The sequence below is a fragment of the Grampus griseus genome, assembly GCF_964374135.1.
Source record: "Grampus griseus genome assembly, chromosome: 11".
NCBI lineage: Eukaryota > Metazoa > Chordata > Mammalia > Artiodactyla > Delphinidae > Grampus > Grampus griseus.
The window spans coordinates 57,724,804-57,739,291 of record NC_139005.1 but is presented as its reverse complement, the minus strand read 5'-3'; the positions used below and the strand labels follow the sequence as shown (position 1 = coordinate 57,739,291).

At 42.6% G+C, this 14,488-nt stretch overlaps 1 protein-coding gene across 1 annotated transcript in view; it reads right to left on the bottom strand.

Annotated features, from left to right (window-relative positions):
• The window catches only part of TPH2 (tryptophan hydroxylase 2), a gene marked incomplete at its 5' end in the record, with an annotated part of 88,930 nt that overhangs the window by 72,382 nt on the left and 2,060 nt on the right, over positions 1-14,488 (bottom strand). The window contains 4 exons of the mRNA XM_082665789.1: positions 6,167-6,234; positions 11,016-11,116; positions 11,227-11,410; positions 13,966-14,118. Coding sequence (XP_082521915.1) covers positions 6,167-6,234; positions 11,016-11,116; positions 11,227-11,410; positions 13,966-14,118 — 506 coding nt within the window. The remainder of the gene's footprint in view (positions 1-6,166; positions 6,235-11,015; positions 11,117-11,226; positions 11,411-13,965; positions 14,119-14,488) is intronic.

Sequence of the window (14,488 nt, the reverse complement as noted above, 5' to 3'; positions counted from 1 at the left end):
AAGGACACTCAGGCAAGAAACTATGACCTCCTGCCAACAGCCATGTGAATAACCATACTGGGAGCAGATCTTCCAGCCCCCGTCCAGCCTTCAGATGACTGCTTCCCTGGTCAACACTTTGACTCTAGCCTCATGAGAAACCCTGATGCAGAACCACCCAGCCAAGCTGCTCTTTAATTCCTGACCCTCAGAAACTTTGTGAGATAATAACTTTGTTGTTTTAAGCTGCCCAATTTGGGGGTCATTTGTTACACAGCAATGAATGATACAGTACAAAAATCAGACGGAAGTCAGGGCTTAAAGAAAGCCTTGGCCAAGGGGAGTGAAGAAGAGTATTCACCAAAGGGTAATAAAAAGATCTGGTGCATGAGGACAGACAAAAAGGAGACATGGTTTGAAGTGAGAAAAATATTGTAACAGTAGTATCAAATACTTATACATCAGTTCCTGAGCAGTGTTCAAAGTGTTGTTGATATATTAGCTCATTTAATCCTTACAACAATCCTACAGAGCAGTGGTAGAGTTATCCCCACTTTACAGATAAGGAAACTGAGGCACAGAAGACAAATAATTTGCAGGCGTCATTCAGCTGGTAAGTGGTGAAGCTGGAATTCACCCCAGGCAGTCCAGCTCCAATTTCTGCACTCTTAACCACTCCACACACTGTCTCTCAGATCAAAAGAGAAACTGGAGAAAGCAACAAAAGCCCTCCAAGTGGATCAGGGGTCTGAGTAAACCCCAAGCTTTTGGTCTAGATTCCTTCACTATTGTTTTGATAAAGGTAATAATAAAGTACACCATAGAGCAATGTTCCATTGATTTCATTTTACCCTTAAAACACTCCCGGGAGAGAGGCAGAAGAGATACTATTATCTCCATTTTACAGAGGAGATACTATTGTCTCTATTTTACTGAGGCTGAGCGATGTTAAGGAATCACTTGGATCCCTTAATCTGAAACCAAATGAGTTTTCTTGGCAAATTAGGGAATTTTTCAACTTTAAGCAAATTCTGATATGTTGGAACTCCCTTGTTTACCTTACTCATTGATATTTGCATTTACCTGTTTACATTTCAGATTCCATGGGCTAACAAAATAATAAATCAAAGAGGAAGCAACCCCATGAAAAGAACATGAGATTCATATACCACCTCGATTTCAACCAGAAGAAAACACATTCATAACAAAACATAATCACAGTAGTATTCAATTTAAGCAAACAAGAGTGGCAAAATTAAAGTCAGAGCTCGGGGCCTCTTTCCAAGACAGTAAGATGGATTGAAATAACTACGGCTACCCTCACCAAAGATATAATTAAATTAAATATGCATGCCCATTGCTGAGGAATAATCATTACAGTAGCTCCCAAAGAAAAAGGTGTTTATATCTAGTCAGTTGAAAAAATATATATTACTGAGTTTTCTTCCCCAACAATACAGCAATGGTGAAACCTACATACAGAAATGTAGCAAAGCTAATGCCAGGCTTAAAATATGAAGGTGCCAATGGCAGAGAACTGGAGGGTTTCAGACAAACCTAACAGCTACACTATCACAGTCCCCCTCCCCCAAGCACTTCCATTTCATCTGAACTGCACATCTATAGGCTCTTCACACTGTCTCATCACCAGGGGCTTCTTTTTCTGTTTATACTAGGATTTCTTTTATTTGGGTGGAGGAGGACGGGGTGTGATCTGCCCGTTGTCTCACCGATTATTTTAGAAACAGTGCCCTCCCCATCCACAGCCTTCCTTCTCAGGTCTGCTATGGAGAATGATATTTACATTAATGAATGTTTCCTCTGCTGTTACTGGTCAGGCAGTTAGGCCTTCCAGACCCTCGTGGCCCCGCAGCTCAGGTCTGTCTGCAGGCCTCTGGGTAATCAATCCTGTTTCTTGGCAACGCTGTCAATCAGAAACTCCCCTGAGTGGCACCTATCAACAGTTCCCAGCAGGCTGAACGTCCCCACTCCCTCTCCCCTTTAGGTTTCATGGTAACACAGACTTTGAGCCTGCTGTTGTCCCATCATGGAGTGGAATTTGTTTTCATTTTTCTCTGCTTGTGTTGATTCTTTCCCCCTGCTTTATCCTCTCAAGACTATCATAGAAAATACAGTACTCAACATGAATTCCCCAGAGGGCTTCTTGGCCGTGGTTTCAATATACATTATTCTGTATTTCTCTTCTTTTCCTTCTCTTGATCTTTTGACACCTCAGACTCCATCCTGCCAATTGCTACAACACCACCACCAAATACACCACCATATATTGGACTTCTTCTCAGTGCCCATAAACCCGAGCGAATTACCAACAGGGAATTGAGTTATTCTCCCCATGTCCAAACAGTCCCTAATTTTAGTATTACCAAACTATATTTGCAGAGACGGCGCATGCTGGATTTTTCAGGACCACCCCAATTTCAGATAATCTTCTCTTCAAGCCAGCGTGGTTCCAAGCTTTGGTTTGGAAAATCAGATCGCAGCACGCTGCCAGAAGCCACACAAATGAGCTGATTTTAAGTAATTATTGTATTGACGTCTTTTTCCTTTGCTCACTTGGAAAGCCATCAGCACTAGAAAAATACGTATTGCAATTAGAAATTGCATCTTTATTTTCTGTTAAACCAAAAGGAAACCTTCCTTACTGCACGGCACACTGGAGACCGTGGCTCAGACCCACTTGGGTTTTGTGAGCACCTGTGCCCCACCCCACCAGCACTATTGCATGAGCTTGCGCGCACACACACACACACACACACACACAATGGCTAGCCCTTATCCATTCTCAAGGTCATACTCAGAGAAGCCACAGCAATGATGGCATGAGGGGCACTAAGGAATGATCCTTTTCTCTCTACTTCCCTCAAGTCTTAGGTTTGTGTTTTCCAGGATTAACCACTCCTGGCAGGCACTTTGCTCACACTGTCCACGTACAAGAAACACCTAAGGCAACGGGCGATCTGTTCTCACTATCTTGGCAGCTTCCCGCACACACAAATGGGAATACGATCGCTTTCTATGAAATCTCTCCATAAAGAGCGAGGTTGGTCAGCACGAAAAGTATCAGTATATGAGCAGCCTTTAAATGAGAAACTGGAGGAGTTTCCTTTCAAGGATTACTTCTACGGACGTTTGAGCTATAGTATTTGCTAAGGTGGAGCATAAACAATGGCGTTAACATAGCTAAAGAATAAACCAGTAGATCAACAGGAAACTGAAGACAGCCTGAGGAAAGGGAGAGGGAGGATGTAGTAGCAGTAACAGGCACTTATGATCACAAATCATGTGCCATCTCCGTGCCCAACACAGCACATGCGTTCTCTTTTGTGATCCTGACATACGTCCCAGGTGGAGGACCTGAGAGGCAGAGTGAGGCTGCTCACCCAGCTAGGAAGCAGTGGAGCTACAGCTTGAACCCCACATTGCCTGACTCCAAAACCCTAGGTTTTAATCACTTTGTTACTCTACGTAGCCAGCATTGTCCAGGGGAGAGGGTTAATGTCCCTGGATTCCAAACTCCCTTAGCTAAACACCCTTTGCTTTGACTCTGTATCCACCGAATAGTGTAATTTGGCCTCTCTGGGGTCATGACTGGGGGAGTTTTGTGCATGCTGTGAGAGTGGTTTCTCCCTGTGTAATGATGAATTGGTGGTGCCCTGCCTACCTCAGCCTCCTGAACTAAGAGTCAGGCCCCTCCAAACCGGGACCAGATCCTGGAATGCTCTACCTGCATGCAGCCCTCCTTTGTATAAAACCTCCACCACGTCCAACCTCCAGTTCTTACTTTTGTCTTCCATAGACACCACACCTCAATTTCACGCTTTAGCTGAGGGAAAATGGCAAATGCAAACTCTTGTTAACACTTTGAGGGCCTCACCCTCCATTGTTTTAACTATATGCTCTTTTCCTCTCCTCTCCACATAAGTATGTTTTCTTTAAAACCGTAAGACCGCCCATTATCAATGTTCCTTGAAACTGGTTGACTCATACATACCAGTTTTATTAGTGCCACCACATTACCAGCTTGTCCTTGTCCAGTTTCTTGGCTCTAGTAAGAAGAAATAACTAATATTTGAGGTAGTCCCTTGGTCACCATGCTAACAAAATCTTTTATGTACATACATACATATTTTGTTCTTATATATATGATACATTACATACAGCATCTATGTACAAAATACATTTTTATCTATTTGTTTTATCTAAAGAGGAAGTCTCTGCCAAGAACTGAGCTTTTACCAAGTCCTAGGCAGGTCATGCCCCAAAGGCCTGTCCTGCCTACACTCATCTATGCAGATATGACCTGATTCCACAGGAAGGATCTGTGATCCAAGGGGTACTAGTATTAAAGCTCCATTTATCAGGGCCTGATGTGAAAAAGTGAATGTGGCCAATCAGAGTCCTCTCTTGGCATTTGCCTGGGAAACACTGGGAGATGGATCTAGTGAGTGATGGTGCTGAGGGTAAAAAGGGGGCATGAGGTTGGGCTCAGGCCAGGACAAGCCGTGAGCATGCTGACGTTGTGAGGGGGCATAAAGTCACAGTTGTCTAAAGAGGGTCGAGAGCCTGCTTGGAACAGAGAAGATGGGGCTGGAGTAGACACACGTGGAAAAGCGTCTGCCAAAGAATCTTGGTTTTCATGCTAATAAGCATGGTGGAGAAAGAATGAAGGATGTCTGGGAGAAGGAAGAGAAGAGCAACAAAGCATCAAAGGAGGTTAGAAATGAGCAAATGACTGTCAATCAAAGGTGTGGTTGGGAATCCTCTCACTTTGCTTTAAGCACCTATATGTCAGATTCCTTTAAAAAAAAAAAAAAAAGCAAACACTGGTACCGGCTGTAACGCGTGTAATGTCCTAAATTCTCACCAAAGACAAACCTGCCCTACAGGACAGTCAAGATTCTCACTAGTCTCAACTAGAATAAGAAAGGCACTTCCCTACCAGGTATGGATTTACGTTTTGTTCTGATCAGAAGATTCATGTAGGTGATCACATACCAAAGGAAAGACTGACTGTGCTACAACGGTCTGTAAGCTTTATTAGTGTGAGCAGAATAAATAGAGGCCTAACATCCATTCCAGCTTTCTACGTGTGGCCTGCGGTCACGACCACTGCATTGTTGCCGGTCACAAACCTCCTGTCACTGCCACTTAGCACCACGCACTATGCACAGTCCTCAGCCCCGTCCTGAGGCTCTCCAGTTCCACCCCAACACTGATCCCGGACTGGATATGAAACTCTTCCATAAACCCTCCAGTTTATGGGAAGCTTTCCTTTTCCTGTAAAGCAAAGACATTTCTATTATGGCTTCTTACATGAGTCTTTTCACCATTCTTGCTGAATCCTCTACTTTCACTGGGGAAGCTGGACATGGAAGGGCGTTACTGAAAAGTCAAGTCAAAAGTAAAATTAGGAGGCTTCCCTGGTGGCACAGTGGTTGAGAGTCCGCCTGCCGATGCAGGGAACACGGGTTCGTGCCCCGGTCCGGGAAGATCCCACGTGCCGCGGACTGGCTGGGCCCGTGAGCCATGGCCGCTGAGCCTGCGCGTCCGGAGCCTGTGCTCCGCGGCGGGAGGGGCCATGACGGTGGGAGGCCCGCGTACCGCAAAAAAAATATAAGAAAGTAAAAAAAACCACAGGTAAAATTAGGGCTTCCCTGGTGGCACAGTGCTTGGGAGTCCACCTACCGGTGCGGGGGGCGCGGGTTCGTGCCCCGGTCCGGGAAGATCCCACGTGCCGCGCAGCGGCTGGGCCCGTGAGCCATGGCCGCTGAGCCTGCGCGTCCGGAGCCTGTGCTCCGCGGCGGGAGGGGCCGCGACGGTGGGAGGCCTGCGTACCGCAAAAAAAAAAAAAAAAAAAAAAAGTAAAATGAAAACACTTCCCAGGCCCTGAAGAGTGTACAAAGATGGCTCCTTGCCTTAGCTGAGCTATGAGTACAATGGTGAAAACGTAGCACTTGGTATGTGGCCCGCAGCTCTCATTATTTTACAATTATATCCCGGATGTCAAATGTCCGTGTTGGCTACAGAGCTGGTGAGTGTTTAAAATGGTTCATGTCTACTTTCTGCAAAAGTTAAAGTGAAGAGAAGACAGGTCTGTTTAACGCAGCATGTGTTTTTCCTAACTCACCAGCAACAAGTCACAGGAAAGAGTTACACAGGTACTTACTATTTATAACCCATGGCTACATCCACAAAATACTTCCTTCTCTGTCGATAGACATTGTCTTTAAATCCCTTAAACAGAAAAGAGATTAAGTTATTTAACAGACTGCCAAAAAAATTAGCTGCAGAAGACCTAAAAAAAATCACTGTGATGTTTATTGAGTGTCCAATTCAAATGTAATTTTTTTTCCCTTGGATAACCACCTTGATGACACAGGCAGAAGCGAATTGTACTTACAGTAAAACCTCATTAAATTTGGGCTGTCTTAATTTGGGATGTGTGGGAATTCAGACTAAAGTTAACCTTTCCATGAAGTAGGCAGAACGGCTTAGTTAAGCAAACTGATATTGTGAAAAATATCCTTTGGTTTTCAAGTATCATTTACATGTAATTGATCTTAATTACAAATTAATCTTATCTGTTCATTAAAATAGGTCCCTTTAACATGGATTTTTCACTAAGAACCTAAATTTAATTGCTTTGTGTAAATTACCAATAAGTGTACATGTATTAAAATTCTATCATTCAGAATAATCATCAACACCCCAAATTAGGATGAATAAAGAGGTTTTGCTGTATGTTATGAGTACAGCCACACAAATGCAAAATCGATTACAAGGGATCCACGCACGATAGCAGGCTAGCTCCATTCCCCTGAGTTCCTATAGCTCTGACTAGTCTTCAGCCAAGTTCAAGATTTTACCCATCATCATGCACTTGGGAAATTAAACATCCTGTCTGCCATTCTCCCATCAAGTGGAATCCTTCTAAGAGGACTTCCTGGTTTACTCAATCATCTCCTCTAGTCAACAGACTTTCCATTTTCTTTTCCTTCAGGTAGTTTCAGACAATCAGTTCTTTCCAGGGTTGTTTGTTCAGACAGCTGGAAGCCCAGCAGGAGTTGTTTCAATCTAACTTCTTACCTGCTCAACCCTGAAAACCCAAAGGGAAACCAGGACGTGCTGACCAGTCTGAGAAGGGAGGCCAGGCAAGGAGACAAGCTGCAGGGGTCGTGGGCTCTGGAAGGAGAACTGGGACAGGCCTACAAAGGCCTGGACTACCTCTGCTCACCCAGTGTCTACTCAGACACTTACGCAAGGGGGCTACTCAAGAGGAACCTCAACTCAGAGAAACTCGTTCTGTTCTCTCTTCCAGCTGAAGGAGAACTGGCCTTGCGGTCAGAAATCTTCACAGGACCGTATGCTGAACAGAAACAAAGAACGTCCATTGCCAACAGCCTTTCTCTCAGGAAAGACAAAAGGTCACTAACAGAGGGAGACAGCGAGTGCCCTGAGGTCACCCAAAGGCCCTGCAAAAGTGAAGTACCCCCGCCCTTAAAGCTAGAACTTTCTTTCTTCTGCTACAAATTGGGAGTTTTTAAACAGGAGTTCATAGGCAGGCTTGCGGAGCCTTCAAATGTGTATATGCAAAATTCGTGACCATAGTTACAAAATGTGTGACCACCTTTACAAATGGGTATGTGAGCTAAGAAAAGGTCTTATGCCATAGAGGGTAGACATGGTCGCTAGAAAGTATGAATTTCAACACTCACTAGTCACACCAAGCAACCTGGTGGTGGTAAACAAGAATTCCAAGCACCTTGATTACTCAAAAAGAAAGCAGCCCGTGACAAAAGGAAAAGAGTTATGTGAAAAGCTCAGCATCTGTTCCCTGGTTCCTGCCAAACCGGACACCATGGTAACAGCACCGTAATCTGCTGGGCTTCCCAGAGAATCTCGAGTATCTCTCCTTGGCAAACACCTGCACCTTTTCCAGGCATGAAAGAGAGTGATTTACTCATCATGCCTCATCAGCCTAGTGTGGCGGTGATTACACAAGTGTTATGGGTGAACCAGAGCTTCCAGCATTGAACTGTGGACTGGCAAAACAAGACAGGGATGCTAGCTACACTAGCGATTACAGAGACACAGCATTCCTTGGCCAGCCATTCTAAACTGATGCCAGGGATAAGGTTACCAGATAAAAATAGAGAACACCCATGCAATATTTGGGGCATACTTATACCAAAAAAAATTTGTTGTTTATGTGAAATGCAAATTTAACTAGGCATCGTATATTTTTATTTGCTAAATCTGGCAACACTAGCACCCAGAGAGTATCTGCTGCACCCTTCCTCTCTCAATTTAAATCAAGAGGAACTTGATTTAAATCAAGACCCAGCTGGTACCCAAAAGTGCTCAGCTGAATGTACATTGGCTATCCCAAAAAGTCAACCTGGGGGAATACTGGAATCATTTGCGGAGCTTTAAATAGCACTCCAAACCTGGACACATTCCCAGAGGTTCTGATTTAAGCACTCTGAGGTGAGATCCTGGCACAGGAAATTTTTTAGTTCTCCAGAGATTATCTGAATGGAAAGCTAGGGCCGAAAATCACTGAGTTAGGACATTAGTTCTCAAACTTTAGAGTTCATCAGAATCTCCGGGAAATCTGTTTAAATGCAGATTCCAGGGTCCGTCCCTGGAAGTTCTCATTCAGTAGGCTTCAGATGAGCCTCAACATATTGCATTTTTAATAAGCACCTTATGCAGGGACGTTGACTCACACTTTGAAAGACCCTCTCAGTGTAGATCCTTGCTACTCAAAGTGTGGTCCGCAGATCTCCACTGTAAGCCTCAACTGGGAGCTCACTAGAAATGCAGAATCTCAGGTGCACCCATCTGCATTTTGCAAAGATCCTCCACGTGATCTGTTTGTCCATTAAAGTTTAAGATGGATGGACCTACATATTTAACCCTTTCTAGGGAGCCTCAGCAGCCTGACACATTCCAAGCCCCTTCTGAGCCATCTCAGCACAAGAGTGCCATCCTAACGTAATCATCCCTGCCTTAGGACTGGAATTATTCCCAAGCACAAAAATTCCTTAGAAACTTTTTTCTATCTTCATCAAATAATAACTTATAAAAAACCACCAACTTACCAATATCAAATTGTGCATAATGAATATTTGGTGTGCTTATAAAAGAAATACATACGGTAAAAAAAAAAAATGATGAGTGAGGTAGGAGATTGCTAAGTACTTGCAATTATTTCAAATGGCTGCATAGAAAATAAGAGAAGGTATCATAAGGTGGGTGTAATTAGGAGTAATGGAACAAAATTAAGCCCAGGAAAATTTATGCTGGGTATTAGAATAAATTTTTTCACAGCAAGGTCAGTGGTTCCTGTGGTTGTTCTGACCCCCTTCTCCAGGCTGAGTAATTTCCAAACTAGACTAAGGGGAGCATTTGGAAATAAGAGGTTAGCAAAAAATCCTTTACTGTCCAGGCATTGATCAGGATGATTTAATACAGCATTTCCTTTCCTGGAATTAAGCATTCACTCTTGCCAAAATGCTTTCCAGTTGTTTTATTAACTAGGCTTTTCAAACACCCCCTTTGAGCTCAATAAGCATTTTATTTCCCCCTTTTACATAAAGAATTTGAGTTGCAGAAGTAAAGGAACTTGCCCAAGGTCATCCTCCAAATTAACAGCTGGTGTCTGGGCAGTCCTGTTACTGCTAAGCTCTTAAATCAGGCTTCTGTGCTAATTCTGACTCCTCTGAGGTGGAGAAGGGGAAGATAAACAAATGGACGATTATTAAAAACACTTCTGAGTATTTTTCTAAAGTTCAGGAGCTTACAAGTGAACTGCTGGGAATTATGCTGGCAAATATAACACACTGTGTCTTTGAGTGAATTCAGCTTTTTGAAAATCATGAAATTGAATTAGGTTTTTTTGACCATTTGTTTGAATGGTATGCTATGAATTGGTTTGAATTTGTATTTTTGCCAAAAGACTGGTTCCACTGAGAAATTCCCTCTTGCTGAAGTTGTCAGTTTCCTTTAAAGCAACGGTTCTCAAACTGAAGTGTGGGCTTGTTCAAACCAGCTCCCAGGTGATACTGATGTGGTTGGTCCCAGGACCACACTTAGAGAACCACTGCCTACAGTCTCACTATCAGATTTCCAGATATCCTCCATTTAAATAAAATGAATATCTGAAAACCATTACCCTCAGACCACAAAGTCTCCTATAAGCATGACCAATCTGCTTGGGTTTCACCCTTTAATATGCTCATTTTTAAAGAAGGGGCACCGGGGGAGGGGGGAGTTGCTTGTAACAAATGAGTATATTGATTGCTTCTCCCAGACTATTAACTGTACTTCATTCCGACCATAAAGAAGCTCCAGGCCTCTTGTATTAAATAAAAACTGATGTAAAGGGGGAGAGAGGGAATAATGGGAAATGCTTACTACATATCATATTTCTTTAAAGGTGGTCATTTTTATTGGAGTAGAGGAGAGATGGCGATAAATAGATTCAGGGTAGATGGGGAAAGAGAGGCATCTTCCATTATGGTCTTATTCTATCACCCTCTGCCTTTCCACTGAGACTGAAGTCCACCACATTACTCTACCCCTTACTACCTCCAATCAAGAAAAATAGCAAGGAGAATTTTACTCTCTCACTGAGCCCCTTAATGCCTACAGTCCTTCCCAGTTTCCCAACGAGGTGATCAATTTCAGTTTATTGTTTTTCCAAGGGTCACCATCTTCAAGTATTTTTCAGGCTGTCTAATTCTGTTGAAATATTCTCCAAGGTTTATACCCTCCTCCTCTCTCCAACCCTTTTAAAAATAAATGCTAGGTGGAAATGCCATCCTTCTAACCTGCTTCCAGCCAACGCCTATGTACAGGGAAACTATCATTTTAAAGTCTGCTCTCAGTTATGGGGAATAAATAATAAACTGCTCTATAATACAGCATTACAGCACAGAAGATGGCACACTGCCTGGCAGACGGGCAGAGCTGGAAGAGCACATGTGGAATGGATTTTACTGCACACTTACTGGGTGATCGGCATCCAGCTCAGAACCATACATGAGAACTCTGTGAGAACATTTGTCTAACTCAGAGATCTTCCGGGGAAACCAGGGCACATCCTCTAGCTCTGCTGGAAACACAGTGCAGGTTCAAAATATTAGCTCACAGATTGTATTTTCCCCTTTGCAACATTTGTCAGATTTGCAAAATCACCCGACAAGCAAAAACTGGCCTTGCCTTCTTCCTCTGTCCAAATGTTCTCTGGCGGATTCAGCGTCACAATCGTGGTTTGAAATTTCAGTGACTGAATGAGCTCATTGAATTCCGTTTTGCCACACTCACAGTCCACAAAGATTTCAACTTCCGAACTTCTTCGCCGAGATTTCCTGGACTCAATATGAACCATATTTACATGTTTTTCCTGTGGAAATATAAGCAACATCTCTTAATCACCTTCAGGGCACAATAAAAGGGATGCCATGGGCTGCTCTTGTCCAACTTGTAAGCAAAAAGGTACCAAGTGCCCACAAAAGAGGAAAAGACAACCTTCTCACCGTTTGCTTGACTAAAACATGGAAATGTTTTCCAACCATTGTCTCTATTAATAAGAATAGTAACTATGTGTAGGATTTCCTGTCTCATTTTTAACAAGGGGAGGACATTAAGATATATAAAGGGCCCTATAAAATGTGTGATAATTATGAACTTTATCATTTCCCAGATCAATCCACATCCCACTGGTGGTATGCATGATTGTTTGGGAGGAAATTAGTTTATTGTCATATAATCCCCAGATTTATTTATTTTTATATATTTTCCAAAAAAACCTAAAACTCAAACTACTGATTTTCTGGTAGTATCTCTTTTTGAAATAAAGCTTAAAATCTTGGAAAAAATAATTAATAGTATGAATAGCAGGCAAATGAGGCAGAAACTGGGAAGATGATATGAAAATGACTGAAGTTTGGGAACCACTGGCCAAGGCGTGGCCCCATTGTAGGGGAACAAAAAAAAGGAAGCAAGAAAAGTAGCTAAAAAAGGATCTCTGCAGGCAAAAAAAAGAAGAAGAAAAAGAAGAAGAATCCTTAATGGAACCACTTAGTAACTGGTCTCTTTCAGCAACCTCCAGGCTAGCTTCATCCAAGGATATGTTGCTGCAACTATCACGATGGATTTCATGGGTAAAATCTCCTTACAATAGGTGTTCGTAGAAGGGCAGAAATTTAATACTTAAATCTCAGGTTTAAATTTTCCCAGTGATAGAGTCTTCCTTTGTCCTGAGTTAACTGAAGACTAAGTTCTCCTCTCCACCCTAACCTACCCCCAAATAAGCGGATCCCTCCCCATCACTCCATGATACACTCTGATTATCAGCATAATTCCACGTACAATCCTGGATGACCTCAGAATTTTCAGCACAGCAGCAGATAGGCAGTTTCCGGTACCAGACTAAGATAAAATCTGATGGCATCCTTCTCTGTATAAAGAAACTAGTCTTTTGACCAGGACACTAAATGCTCTATTTCTGTTTTTAATAACTTTTGCAATAATGCCCTATTTTCTAAATCGGCAGATAATAAAGGTAAGACTAACATTAGGTTCAAAGTTCAAGAGTCTTCTCACACACTGTGTCACTTTGGGCTCTTAATGTCCTTTGGTTGAAGCAAAGTGGATATTTTTAGACAAGGAAACTGAGGTCCAGATGGATTAAGTGATGTAACTAAGACCCCATGACTAGCTGATGGCCGAGTGAAAACTCATGGCTGCTCACTCCTTCTCCAGGGATTTTTTCCACTGCACCCAGCTGTCTAATTGCATTGCCCTGCCTTTGGGAACTGTACGGAGACAATGCTGGATGATATAATTATGCGTAAAATATTTCCCCAGATTTCCATTACCACTCTTTATGGTGCCTGATCCTTTCTTCAAGGTCAAAAGAGAACAAGGAAATATTTGCAAAAACAGGCTGCTAATTCCCCCTCTATGGTCATCAGGGAAGCATCACAATAATGCCTCATATCTGTACCCTTTACAAAGCACTTCCACTCATATGATTTCATCACAACAACCCTGTTAGGTGGGAATTATTACTGCTATTTTACAAATGAAGCAATTGAACCTAGGAAGCAGCTAGTGATTAGCCAAGCCAGGAGAACACAGGTCTGAATCCTCTGACTGCAATTCCAACCCTCTTTCCACTGCACCAGCAGCCCAAGGCACCATGCAGAGCTAGGCTCCCTATCCTACAGCTCTAATCACAGCCCGTGCCCCCACACAAAATGCACTGGCAGAGGAGGTGCTTGCTGAAGGGTAGGGGAGCCATCAGGTGTGCCCTGGCAAAAAGGCAACAGTTCTCCTGGCCTTTTATAACCTCCCCCTCAACGGGGCTCTTTCTTGAGCTTACAAACCACCCACCTGGGCTTAGGAAAAGGCTACTACATTTCTACAAGATAAAAAGAGAGCTAGCCCTAGCTCATATATAAGGAGAATGACTCATCTTTACAAAAGACACATTAAGTTCTTGAAACAATGGGGCTTCGGGGAATATCGAGTACCTATACTAATATATCTCATTTTATGCAATAAATGTGCTCTAGGACATGTGCACGATTCAAATATGAACAAATCAAATCAGGCTGCAGCCTCTTGATGTTTAAAGATACCCTTTGACCGCTTTTGTGTTTGCATTTCCAGGTGTGAGGCTCACACTTTTTAATTACCGACTTCCTCACCTGGCAACAGTGTTCAGAATTACTAATAGGCTGACGCTGAATTAATAAAACACGGTTTCCACGAATCTGCTTATTTCTTTGTTTGACAGACCAACTTGTCTTGTAAAGCCTCACGAAGCTTGGTTTCTTTGAAATTTGCAACACATTACCCAGAAATGGTTCAGTAATATTTTGTAACAGATGACAAGTTTGTAACCCGGCACACAGACGGTTTTAAAGTTAGATAATGATATTTTACATTCACCTGAAAGAGTTTCAGTGCTTTGACCAATCCACCAACTTCATTTTTCAAGGAGAATACAACTGCCATCTTGCTGCTCTCGGTAGCAGTGTCACTTTTGCTGCTTCCCTTGTTGCCTTTTTTATCATCATTTTTGCCAGCGTTAGTTTTATTTAGCTTCAAGAACGTAGAAACACACACACACAAATATTAGTTAGGATTCCAGAGTTCTCTACAACTAGATTCTTTTTCAGACATTCCATTTATACGCTGGAAGCCCCAGCAATCACACAAGCTCGAGGAGAAGTTGCCAAGTCACTCATAACTTTCGTACAAGTCTAATTTACTCAGGGACACTATTTTCCAATGCTCAAAGATATCACCAGTGGTTGAAATTAAAGGGGAATCATACTTGCTTCACTTTAATAGCAACAAAAATCTGATCATCATAAAGTATAAAGTATCATGTATGAATAATTCCTGTCTTTCTTTCTAGGTTTATTTTACAGGATGAAATCTGATCTGTTAGCCTAGCTGAATCATATAG